Raw genomic sequence first — 13,291 nt, forward strand, 5'->3', positions numbered from 1 at the left:
TAGTAGTGCAGGGTTGAGCCAAACACAGGCCGACACTTTGCAATCATTCCTCCACGAATTTGCAGATATATTCGCGGTAGATGAGAGCAAGTGCACCCATATCAACCTGGTGCAGCACACGATCGATACGTGTAACGCAGCTCCTATTCAGCTACGTCCAAAAGCCTTCCATTAGCTAAACGAGCTATCGCCAAACAAAAGCTACAAGAGATGGCTGACTTAGACGTCATTGAGCCGGCGTCCGGTTCGTGGTCTTCACCGGTTGTGCTAGTATGAAAAAAGGATGATTCTTGACGGTTTAGAGTAGATTACCTTAACCGCCGGTATTCTACACAAAACCGCCAAGAATCATCCTTTTAACAAGGTAACGCGTAAGGACTCTTATCCGTTGCCATGGATAAACGATGCGTTAGAACATGGATCTGTGTAGCAAGTACTGGCAGGTAGAGCTCCACAGCTGTCTCTCCGTGGCGACCATGGCAGCATAGAACGGCCAACAGCATGGGCTTTTTGCTTGGTGGCACAGAGAAATAAATCTGTGGCTCGGCGTAGCTCCGCCAGTGCTATTGCTCTCTCAATAGGTCACGGTATGCCTGCAAAGCCATTGTGTGCAGGGCAGCGCCAGCCTGACCCGCTGCCTGAAAAAGATTTTCCCACCAACGGAGATGTTAGTCTACACGGCTTGGTGGGGAGTGTGGACTTTTTCAGGAAGGATGAGCTCCCAGGAGAGAGATAGCCCGCAAGTATCTCTTCAATCTGGGGCATCATCATACAGAACCGTGCTTTTCGCATCAATGACATTGGAACAAATCAATGTCTAAAGCACAAAAACACGGGACAAATATGGTTTATTCCATGAATTAGTTAACTCGTCGTGGAGGTTGCCAAAAAAGGGGGGAGGCCATCGTTGAGGCCGCTCTTCTGGCCACACGACAGAAACCTGTCAGCTTACTTTGAGCATTTGGGGGATTTTTATTTCATTTTTACGGCGAATGGACGCGTAAGCGTTCAATAACTCCTGATACGCTCGCTCATGACTGGAGGAGTGCTTTGAAGTGATAGTTTCTATTTCCGCGAAAGCCCCTTCACAAGAAGCGCCAGAGCGTGCTTGAGAAGTGGACAGTAGAGGCTCATGATCCGGCGAGAGAAAGGAAGATTCCGTCTCGTGCGCTTCCGTCAGATTCCTGCACGGGAGGAATGCGCTGCAGCTCGCGGTTTCATTTTAAAAAAGGCAAGCCGAGCGCGAGGGACTTTAATAGGGAGGAGATCGCAATAATTACCTGCTCCCTAAAGCCCGAGGATAGCGTGCTCTTCCCCCAAACACTAAAAACAGAAAGTGTGGAGATATCTCAGCAAGATATTCTTTTACCCGGGAGGACGGCACTCCTGTCTAACTCTGCCATCTTTCAGGTAAGTAATAAGACACTTTCTATTTTTGCTTTCTTTTGCTTTGAAAAGTGCTTGCACACATGCACACACACAATGCGGTCCTAAAGACCTGAGGATGTTTCCGGTTCAGTCCTATTTATAACCCGCAGGTGTACCTTATCGGTTGACGTCACCAAGCCAAATTTTTTGCCCTGTTTGACACACACATGCTTCACACCCGGGCAACAGAGAGACGTTCCCATAGCTTTTTCACGCAGCATGGAGTGTAGCTTTTAAAAAGGAACACAAGTACCAATTCTACTGTTAACACCATGACTAATGCCAAGCTAATGTCATACTGCCTGTTCCTATGTCTACCTGTGTTTTAGTTGTTTGTTTCATGTATATGCTATCAATTTGCATCCTTGCCTTCACGCTGTGAAAGTTCTATATTATATCTTATTTTTTGTAAAAAAAAAATATATTCATCTTCTTCTTCTTCTTCTTTGTCTTTCGGCTGTTCCCTTTCAGGGGTCGCCACAGCGAATCATCTGCCTCCATCTAACCCTATCCTCTGCATCCTCTTCTCTCACACCAACTAACTTCATGTCCTCTCTCACTGCATCCATAAATCTCCTCTTTGGTCTTCCTCTAGACCTCCTGCCTGGCAGCTCCAACCTCAGCATCCTTCTACCGATATATTCACCATCTCTCCTCTGAACATGTCCAAACCACCTCAATCTGGCCTCTCTGACTTTATCTCCAAAACATCTAACGTGGGTTGTCCCTCTGATAAACTCATTCTTAATCCTATCCATCCTTGTCACTCCCAAAGAGAACCTCAACATCTTCAGCTCTGCTACCTGCAACTCTGCCTCCTGTCTTTTCTTCAGCGCCACTGTCTCTAGGCTGTAGAGCATCGCTGGTCTCACCACTGTCCTGTACACCTTTCCTTTCATTCTCGCTGATACTCTTTTATCGCACAACACACCAGACACTTTTCTCCACCCATTCCAACCTGCCTGTACCCGCCTCTTCACCTCCTTTTCACACTCTCCGTTGCTCTGGACCGTTGACCCTAAGTACTTAAAATCCTGCACCTTCTTTACCTCTACTCCCTGTAGCCTCACCGATCCTCCTGGGTCTCTCTCATTTACACAAATGTATTCCGTCTTGCTGCGGCTAACCTTCATTCCTCTGCTTTCCAGAGCGTACCTCCACCTCTCCAAATTTTCCTCCACCTGTTCCCTGCTCTCGCTACAGAGCACAATGTCATCTGCAAACATCATAGTCCATGGGGACTCCTGTCTTACCTCATCTGTCATCCTGTCCATCACCAGAGCAAACAAAAAGGGGCTTAGAGCCGATCCTTGATGCAGACCCACCTCCACCTTAAACTCTTCTGTCACACCTACAGCACATCTCACCACTGTCTTACAGCTCTCATACATGTCCTGCACCACTCTAACATACTTCTCTGCCACTCCAGACTTCCTCATACAATACCACAGCTCCTCTCTTGGCACCCTGTCATACGCTTTCTCTAAATCTAAAAAGACACAATGCAACTCCCTGTTACCTTCTCTGTACTTCTCCGCCAGCATCCTCAAAGCAAATACTGCATCTGATGTACTCTTTCTAGGCATAAAACCATATTGCTGCTCACAAATGCTCACCTCTGCCCTTAACCTAGCTTCCACTACTCTTTCCCACAGCTTCATTGTCTGGCTCATTAGCTTTATACCTCTATAATTGCCACAGCTTTGCACATCTCCCTTGTTCTTAAAAATTGGCACCAATACACTTCTCCTCCATTCCTCTGGAATCCTCTCACTCTCCAAGATCTTGTTAAACAAACTTGTCAAAAACTCTACTGCCACCTCTCCTAAGCACTTCCATACCTCCACAGGTATGTCATCAGGACCAACAGCCTTACCACTCTTCATCCTCTTCAACGCCCTTCTCACCTCACTTCTACCAATATTTGCTACTTCCTGTTCCACAACAGTCACCTCTTCTACTCTTTGTTCTCTTTCGTTTTCCTCATTCATCAACTCCTTAAAGTACTCATGTCGCATCATATTCACATTAATGTGCAGTTTCTGGGAATAATATAGTCATATAAATAACATGTAAAACATAGGTGGGTTTTTTGTAAATTTGAACATGAACATTTACTCTGGATTAATTTATAGTCTTCATTTTGGTTTGAGCCCAAGGCCTTGAGCTGATTTTTCCAGTGCTTGTTTTTATGACTCCCAGCAGATACTTTTTTTTTTATCTGTGACAATAAAGAGCCAAACAGCATTGCAATCATGGCTGGATAAATAGTTTAATATAGTTTGTTTTATTTTGAAAAATTGCATTAGATGCAAGTAGACACACACATGCACACGCACATATCTTCTGATCGCCCTTTCCTCAGACTTGAAGGAAAATCTGTGGATATTTACAAAGATTTTTTTTTACGAAATCGGATGCAACGTTGGGTCTTTCTAATTAACCTGTCACCAAACATTTGGGTAACATCATCCAAAACCTAAACATAAATTGTTGGACAGGGTCTACCAAATGGATATAACTAACGTAATAACAGTGCAATGTTTTTTTTACAATAGTGCTGTTAAATTCAGCATTTTTGCATTTTGATTGGTATACATGCAGTATATGTGCACTGTATTTGATATAAAAAAATATATAAAAAAGTAAAAAAATATATCTGGGTGCATTTCTTTTATAATCCTGAACAACATAAGCCCCTGCACTTCCCTAAATGACTACTGATTATAAAGACTGTTCCTACATAACTCCATTGTGAGGATTATATACAGTATATACATATACACTACTGCTTAAAAGTTTGGGGTCACTTGCAAATTTCTTTATTTTTGTTTCGTGATTTGTTTTCAACATTCACATGCATTTGCAAACTCTATCAAGCACCATGATGAAACAGGCTCTCATGAAGACCTTTCCAGGAAAGCAAGACCAAAACTTACCTCTGCTGCAGTTCACTTAGAGTTACCAGCCTAAAAAATCACCAATTAACAAACAGCACCTCGGATTAGAGCTGTTCTGAAGGTTTTACAGAGCAAAACCAGCAGATACATCTGAAAGAAATAAAAATCAGGAATGACCATGGAGTTAGAAGAAAGTGATCCCAAACTTTAGAGCGGTAGTGTGGTGTGTATATACTAAGAAACTACTTTACTTTCAGTAAACTTAATGTGTAAATATTTGTATGAACACTAAAAGAGTCAACACCATAAGACATAAACTAAAAATGTTTTACAATGTGTCCCTGAATGAAGGGAGGCTCAAAATCAAAAGTACCAGTCAGTATCTGGTGTGGCCACCAGCTGCTTGAAGTACTGCAGTGCATCTCCTCCTCATGGACTGCCTATTGCGGACAGTCTGAGCACTGATGGAGGGATTGTGTGTTCCTGGTGTGACTCGGCCAGTTGTTGTGGCCATCCTGTACCTGTCACGCAGGTGTGATATTCGGATGTACCGATCCTGTGCGGGTGTTGTTACACGTGGTCTTCCACTGCGAGGATGATCAGCCGTCCTTCCCGTCTCCCTGTAGCACCGTCTTAGGCGTCTCACGGTGCGGACATGGCAATTTATTGCCCTAGCCACATCAGCGGTCCTCATGCCTCCCTGCAGCATGCCTAATGCACGTTCACGCAGATGAGCAGGGACCCTGGGCATCTTTCTTTGGGTGTTTTTCACAGTCGGTAGACAAGTCTCTTTAGTGTTCTGCGTTTTTAGAACTGTGACCTTAAATGCCTACTTTCTGTAAGCTGTTAAGGTCTTAACGACCATTCCACAGGTGCATGTTAATTAGCTGATTATGGTTAATTGAACATGCATGGAAAACATTGTTTAAAGCCTTTACTATGAAGATCTGTAAAGTTATTTTAATTTTTTCAACATTATTGTTGAAATGCACAATCCTGAAAAAGGGACGTTTCTTTTTTTGCTAAATATATATACATCTTAATGATAATGTTTTTGTGTTCTAGTTCTGCATGTTTATGTGTTTTCACTTAAGGGCTAATTATGTGGTAAGCAGGTGCGATTACTTGGTGCCTCTGGTTTCTATGGCTACCGGGAATCTTGCCATGTTTTCTTCTGGGGTGTGTCGGGGCCCCTGAAGAAAAGTACATATTATAAATTCAAATATCTTTACTTTCAACCCTAACAATACAAATGTGCATGACTCATTGCAAGAAGCATTTCCAGGTAAGCTTTTATTCATGTCAAGAAAATCTACCAAAATATATGGTTTATTTTAAAAACATTTTCTTTTCCATGTTGCATTTCCTCACTATCTCTGTCTTGCTGTGTGATCAGAAACCAGGCTCCATGGATCTCTGCATTACCATTAAAGGAGTCTCATTCCTTCTACAGTCAGGGCTGGGAGTTTTGGGTAACCTGTCTGTGCTAATGGCATATGCTCATATCACTTATATTGAGTCATATCTGCAGCCTGTGGACAGAATCCTGGCTCACCTGGCTTTTAGCAACATGCTGCAACTACTGACACGTAGCGTGCCACAGACAGTGGTTATCTTCGGCCTGCACAACCTGCTGGATGATTCAGGCTGCAAAGTGGTGATGTACACACACCGCATCCACCGCGCCCTCTCCATCTGCCTGACCTGCATGCTGAGTGTCTTTCAAGCACTCACCATTACACCATCAGCTGGGCCGCACCTGACAAAACTAAAATCTCGACTGTCACAGCTGGTTGTGCCCATCTTTGTAGGTCTGTGGCTCCTCAACATGATTGTATGCATCGCTCTTCCACTTTACACAATAGCACCTCGGAATGGCACTGTGCCTCCCTTCACCCTCAACCTCGGCTTCTGCCACGTCAAATTTCCTAACAACCAGGTATACGTGGCGATTGGCACTGCCTTCTCAACAAGAGACTTTGCCTTTGTGGCTGTCATGCTGGCATCCAGTGGCTACATCCTCGTCCTCCTGCATAAACACAGCAGGCAGGTCAGGTCCATCCGACGCACTCAGCAAGGAACCTCCATGGAAATGCGGGCAGCTAAGAGTGTCATCATGCTGGTGGTGCTGTACACCGTGTTCTTTGGCATCGATAACATGATCTGGATCTACATGCTGACTGTGGCCCAGGTCCCGGCTACGGTGGTGGACATGAGAGCATTTTTCTCTGCGTGCTATGCCACATTCAGTCCTTTGCTCATGATAAGCACCAATAAGAAAATAAAGGAGAGAATGGTATGTGCAGCTGGAGAACAGTTGTCTGAGGACTCAGAGAAACAAAAATTCTAAATGATTAAATTTTTTATACATTTAAGTTGTCATAATAGATGTATATTTTAGTATTCTTGCTACATTATACATTTTTTATTATTGTGTTATTGCAATTATTAGCTTTTAAATCAATTAGTCAGGGGGGTAAGAAAATCTCTCTGAAATCTCTGTCATTTGATCTGTTGAGTATCACAGTCAAAATGCTGCTTTTTGTGTCCTTAAATTGCTGCTACTTTTACAATATTTAATTTATTAATTTATAAAATGGAGCTTCAAGTCCAAAAAGTGAATTCATGAAACCATTAGGTACAAATGCATGCTGAATTTGCAAAAATTTATACTAATGAAGATTATAAATGTGTAATGTACATATGAACTTTAAACATCACCCAGTCACAAATGTATACTTGTATTCTTTTCATCTTTCAAATGTACAAGAAATAAAGTTTTAAAATGTATTCAAATATTATATTTGCTCACTCTAGTTTTTCCTTTCTCTCTCTCTCTCTCGCTCTCTCTCACACACACACACACACACACACACACACCTGCATATTAATATAACAGATATCTACAATACAGCATTACAGTTGCTTAGACCTGTTAATGGTGCTATCAGGACATTAATACTAACATGGGGTTTGATTAGCATTGAAAAAGCCCTATTTCAAGGCTATTTCCTGTTTCAAGCCCTAAACTAATCAGTGCATGTAAGCCTCATGTAAATGTTTGTTACCTTTCTTACTGGATATGATGGTAACCAAGACAAAAAGAAGATGCACAGGTCTTGGGTGAGTGCAGATGATTTTGTCTACTTGATGTTTATGGTGCAAATCCAAAGCCAGGAAATGTGAGGTACTGTAAGTTCAGTGATCACTCAATGAATCAGTGGACAGGTGTGATATAAAAGCAAGTGTGTGCATAATTCCAATGGCCCCTGAGTGACAGGGGGGGCCATAAAAATGGTATGACAATTGAAAAGTAATGCCTTTGTCTGGTTAAGGGACCCAAGATATAAGCTTTTCAGTGTGCCCACAATCAATAGCTTTGCCCGTCAGTTGGATGTAATTTTTCCTAACATGCCCATTTACCAGTGTGTGTATGTAGCTGTGTGTGTCACATACGGTGTAAGTCAGGGTTTAGTCTAACACATCCTTGACACTGTTTTAATTGACCTAAAATGATCTTTAGGTCTGAGGCTATATCAGCCATGCCGACAATACTCTCCAGATTAACAAGGCAAACAGAACTGTCCACGCTAACATTCCTTAAACATCCATATTGACCATACGGTCATGTAAAATGTATTTTAATTAAGAACAAGACTCTTCGACCGTGGACCTTTCCAATTCTGCAAACACTTGCATGACTAGAAGAAAATCGCACAGTATGTGATCCTGCTGTACCAGTGATTCAGGCAGCTGCGCTCCTCACTACATACAATTAGCCTGTGAATACGATGCCTAAAGCTAACTATAAAACACAGTCATGCTCATGAGTATCATTGACAAGACTAGCCAAGAGCTAATTAATATACATCCTTACCAGCAATTGGACAGGGGTGTAAATTTCTTAATGTTATAATAAATTGCCTTATGTTCATTTAAAGACAGATGACCATCAGATTTTTCATTATTGCTGGAAAACATTTGGTTAACATTACCTCTGTTTATGTGCCATCATCTGCAGATGATTGGCTACTTTGTAAAGAGGGCTAAGTGCTCCTTTTTATACATTATTTTATGTTGCCCAAAGAGGGGTGATAAAGGTTACTGAATGGTATTTTAGCATTGCAGAGGTTCATTTAAATCACTGCAACATGTGTGACTAATCTGTGCAAGAGCTTATAACACAGAAAGTAAGGCAAAACATAATGAACTTCCACAATAGAGAACATGGTGAGTCCTGCTGTTTTGGCTGTTTGACCTTAGTGCCAACTTGACCTCCATGGTCTTGTCCCAGTCATGGCTTGTTTTCTCCTGACCAAGTTCAAGTTCAAGTAGGCTTTATTGTCACTTCAACCATATACAGTTAGTACATATTCCAAAAATATTTGGAAGTGTGTATGTGTGAGAAATATGTGTCTAGATAATAGTTAGATGAATGAATGATGAATGAAATGTCTCTGATGAGCAAGCCAAGGGTGACGGCGACGGTGGAAAGGAAAAACTCCTTGAGATGGTAATAGGAAGTAACCTTGAGAGGAAAAAAGATGGAGAGAATTAGCGTAGTTGCCATTCAGGATAGGTGTACTGGAGTACGAGGTTATGGGATGAGTTACGTGTATGTCAGATTAAAGAGATGCGTCTTGAGTCTACTTTTAAATTGGGAAACCGTGTCTGCTCCCCGAACACTGTCTGGAAGGCTATTCCAAAGTTTTGGAGCTGGGTACAGGCAGGTTGGAATGGGTGGAGAAAAGTGTCAGGTGTGTTGTGCGATAAAAGAGTATCAGTGAGAATGAAAGGAAAGGTGTACAGGACAGTGGTGAGACCAGCGATGCTCTACCGCTTAGAGACAGTGGCACTGAAGAAAAGACAGGAGGCAGAGTTGGAGGTAGCAGAGCTGAAGATGTTGAGGTTCTCCTTGGGAGTGACAAGGATGGATAGGATCAAGAATGAGTCCATCAAAGGGACAACCCATGTTAGATGTTTTGGAGATAAAGTCAGAGAGGCCAGATTGAGGTGGTTTGGACATGTTCAGAGGAGAGATTGTGAATATATCGGTAGAAGGATGCTGAGGTTGGAACTGCCAGGCAGGAGGTCTAGAGGAAGAGCAAAGAGGAGATTTATGGATGCAGTGAGAGAGGACATGAAGTTAGTTGGTGTGAGAGAAGAGGATGCAAAGGATAGGGTTAGATGGAGGCAAATGATTCGCTGTCACGACCCCTGAAAGGGAACAGCCCAAAGACAAAAAGAAGAAGAAGAAGAGGACAAAGGACAATTTTGAATAGACCTAATCGTACACAAAAATATGTTTTATTATGTATACTCAAAAGAACACTCAAAGGCTAACACAACTGATTATGGGAGAATACAACAAAACACAATATATTATGTGAAACACTGCAGTCGTGCAAGATGAAATATGAAGTTTGGATAAAATATAAAAGGTCCTGCATACACTCGTACTGCCAGACTCAGTACAACTTAAAAAAAAAATTAAAAGAGAAATAAATTTACATATACACACAAATGTAAATTTATTTCTCTTGTTTCATATATATATATGAAGAGAAATAAATTATAAAGAAATATATATATTGTATATACAAAGCAGTAAAGTGGTATAGATGATGAATGAGTGAGTTATATAATGTAGATATAATAATAATAATAATAATTATTATTATTATTATTATTATTATTATTATAATGCCACTTTAGTAAATCATGACCCCTGACTGTTGAACTAATTAGCAGCTACACACTATAATGTTCCACATCTGGCTTCAGCTAATGAGTCCCGGGAGATGCTGATTTATTTAATCTGTAGTAATAAAAAGACAAATGACACTGCAGGCAGGGACTAATAGTTCAAAATACTTTGATTAGTTTATCTTTACGCCTGTTGGAAAATTTGTGGATGTCAATTATATATATATTTTTAATACATACATTTATAGTACGTCAGTGTTCACATTGTGTTCACTGTCATCACAGTGTTAACTGTATATATACTGTGTTTATGAGTGCAGCACACTTATCCCTTAATAAACCTGAGAAATATCAGTTACATCATGGGGTCTTATCTAACTAACCTGTACACATGGGTAATGACATCCAAACAGTGAAAAAATATATATCCCCACAGCACAGCAATATGTTTGAGGTCAGGGTCAGAGAAGTAAATTTGAAGAGTCATAAAGAGTTTAAAGTATGAGATCAAAGAGTAAAAGATCAAAATGAGATCAAAAAGTATGAGAGCTTTTGTAACTTTTTGTAGCTCACTCTCACTTTCCAAATATCTAAATCCCCCCCCAAAAAATTTTATTATTAATATTATAATTGTTGTGCACAATAGGACAACATTCTGACAATTTAGCATTCTGACTGGTCAGAAAGTGTTGATAAACTTTCTATACCTGCAGCTGCAATTCATGTGTTTGCAATATGCTCTTTTAAAGAAGTTCATACTTAAACCACATTACACTATAACCCCAAGCTGTGTTGTTTTTGATTGATGTAAAAAAAAAAAAAAAAAAAAAAAGAGAGACTGGTGACGGGATTACTACAAAAGGAAAATAGAAAAGGGACGCAATTAAAAAGGTATTATTGTTGGCCCCGTACCAAATATTTAAATGAAACACTTTGTGACATACTGTTATTGGAAAATAATAAACTTACAGTTTGCAGCTAACAATAACACTGTTTCATAAACCACTCCATCACTAATCATTTGGGAAAGGAATTGTTGTATTTATTTATAGTAATATCTGCATTGTACTGATTTGATTACATAAATCTAGTAATGCTGACTGTAATTACTGACTCTGATTAGTAACACTACCAACACACCCCATGATAACTCGTGAGTATACAAGTTTTGTCTCTAAATTCTAACTTTCTATTTTACTTTTATTTTTTATTAGTTTATTTTTTATATACTTGATGTTTTTGTTTCAGTCCTCTATGCATAGTTGTTTTCACTAAAAGACTTATTATGTGATAAGCAGGCGTGGCTCGCTGTTAGTTTTCTTGGTGACTCTGGTTTCCATGGTTACTTGGAATCTTGTGGTGTTATGTTTTTGTGTGTCTTGGGGTCCCATAGGAAAGTACACATTATAAATTTGCATATCTTAACTTTCATCAGCTGTGATGACGACTACAAACGAGAGTGAGCCGTCACAAAAAGCTGTTCCAGGTGAGCTTTTAATCATTTGAGGGGAATGTGCCAGGTTGTACTGTATAATGTATTTTTAAAATCCTTCATCATTCAACATTGAGAAACATGTTTAATTTTATTACTGTCTTTTCTCTTGCTGTGTGACTCAGAAACCAGGCTTCATGGATCTTTGCATCACCATTAAAGGAGTCTCATTCTTCCTTCAGACGGGGCTGGGAATTCTGGGTAACGCATCAGTGCTGATGGCATACGCTCATATCACTTACAAAGAGTCGCGTCTGCAGCCTGTGGACAGAATTCTGGCTCACTTGGCTTTCAGCAACTTGCTGCTACTGCTGACACGTGGTGTGCCACAAACGGTAGTTATCTTTGGCCTGCGCAACCTGCTGGATGATCCAGGGTGCAAAGTAGTGATGTACTTCTACCGCATCAACCGCGGCTTATCTGTGTGCCTCACTGGCATGCTGAGTTTCTTCCAAGCACTGACAATTGCACCGTCAGCCGGGCGATACCTGACCAAACTCAAATCTCATCTCTCACAGCTGGTCATGCCCACCTTCATTGGTCTGTGGCTCCTCAACATGACTGATTGCATTCCCATTTCAGTTTTTTCCATAGCACCTCGGAATGGCACCGTGCCTGCCTTCACCCTCAACCTTGGATTTTGCCATGTTAACTTTGGTAACAATATGTCCTACGTGGTGGTTGGTGCAGTCATCTCGACACGAGACTTTGTCTTTGTGGCCGTCATGCTGGCATCCAGCGGCTACATCCTCATTCTCCTGCACAAACACAGCAGACAGGTCAGGTCCATCCGACGCACTCAGCAAGGAACTTCCATGGAAATGCAGGCTGCGAAAACCGTTGTCATGCTGGTGTTGCTGTACACCGTGTTCTTTGGCATTGATAACGTGATATGGATTTACATGCTGACCGTGGCCCAGGTTCCAGCTGTGGTAGTGGACATGAGAGTGTTTTTTTCATCATGCTATGCCACATGCAGTCCTTTTCTCATGATAAGCACAAATAAGAAGATAAAGGAGAGGATGGTGTGCGTGGCAGGAGAACAGTCAGCTGAGGACTCCGGAGACAAGCCAAACATTAAGTGATATTAGATGAAACATATTTTAGTATTCTTGCCATTTTATGAATTGTTATTGTTGTGCTAAGGTTATTAAAATCTATTAAAAATTACTTTTATCAGCCTAAATCTGTACAGTTCCTGTACATAACCAACTTCAGGGCATGAGAGCTTGTTACTAGGAGTAGAGAAAATTCCTTGTTACAAGAATTATAACCTTTGCAATTATGACCTCTGCAACACCAACCACTAAAGCAAGAAGTGACACAGGATGTAATAAATGTACTGTAAATGTGGTTCATTTAGTATTACTGTTATTGCAGAAGTGTAATATTAGGTATATTGTAGTAATTAGCTTCTGATCAGTCAATAAGTGATAAAATGTCTCAGAAATTTCTCTGCTTTGTAAAAATTAATCTTTTTTAGTCACTGTGATCCATCGTGGCTGTTCAAGCAGTCATGATTGTTGCATCTCAAAAACCAACGATTCCCACGCCATCAGAATAAGAACACAACGATATGATATGCTTCTGAATAACCTGATCAAACTAAAGAGGGTTATGTATGTAAAGGGTTAAGTATGTGGAAAATAAACCTGGACCTAAACTTAAACTCTGAAGATCACCACAAGTAACAGCAGTTAAGTTTCATAAGTGAGGTTAAAATTTAAAAAGCATGTACAGGCAGACAGGTCAGTGGTGAGTAATA

General features: G+C 40.8%; 2 protein-coding genes across 2 annotated transcripts; both read left to right on the forward strand.

Moving 5' to 3' along the window:
- The first annotated feature begins 5,730 nt into the window (after nt 1–5,730).
- On the forward strand, nt 5,731–6,678 carry LOC128511164 (olfactory receptor class A-like protein 1). Its single transcript, XM_053483855.1, has one exon. It carries the CDS (start codon nt 5,737–5,739, stop codon nt 6,676–6,678), a length of 942 nt encoding a protein of 313 aa, XP_053339830.1. The 5' UTR covers nt 5,731–5,736.
- A 4,691-nt stretch (nt 6,679–11,369) lies between these two features.
- LOC128511274 (olfactory receptor class A-like protein 1) lies at nt 11,370–12,611 on the forward strand. The gene is made up of 2 exons (XM_053484052.1): nt 11,370–11,520; nt 11,652–12,611. Exon 2 carries the CDS (start codon nt 11,664–11,666, stop codon nt 12,609–12,611), a length of 948 nt encoding a protein of 315 aa, XP_053340027.1. The 5' UTR covers nt 11,370–11,520; nt 11,652–11,663.
- The last annotated feature ends 680 nt before the right edge of the window (nt 12,612–13,291 follow it).

The sequence above is a fragment of the Clarias gariepinus genome, chromosome 23 (assembly GCF_024256425.1).
Source record: "Clarias gariepinus isolate MV-2021 ecotype Netherlands chromosome 23, CGAR_prim_01v2, whole genome shotgun sequence".
NCBI classification, from domain to species: Eukaryota; Metazoa; Chordata; class Actinopteri; order Siluriformes; family Clariidae; genus Clarias; species Clarias gariepinus.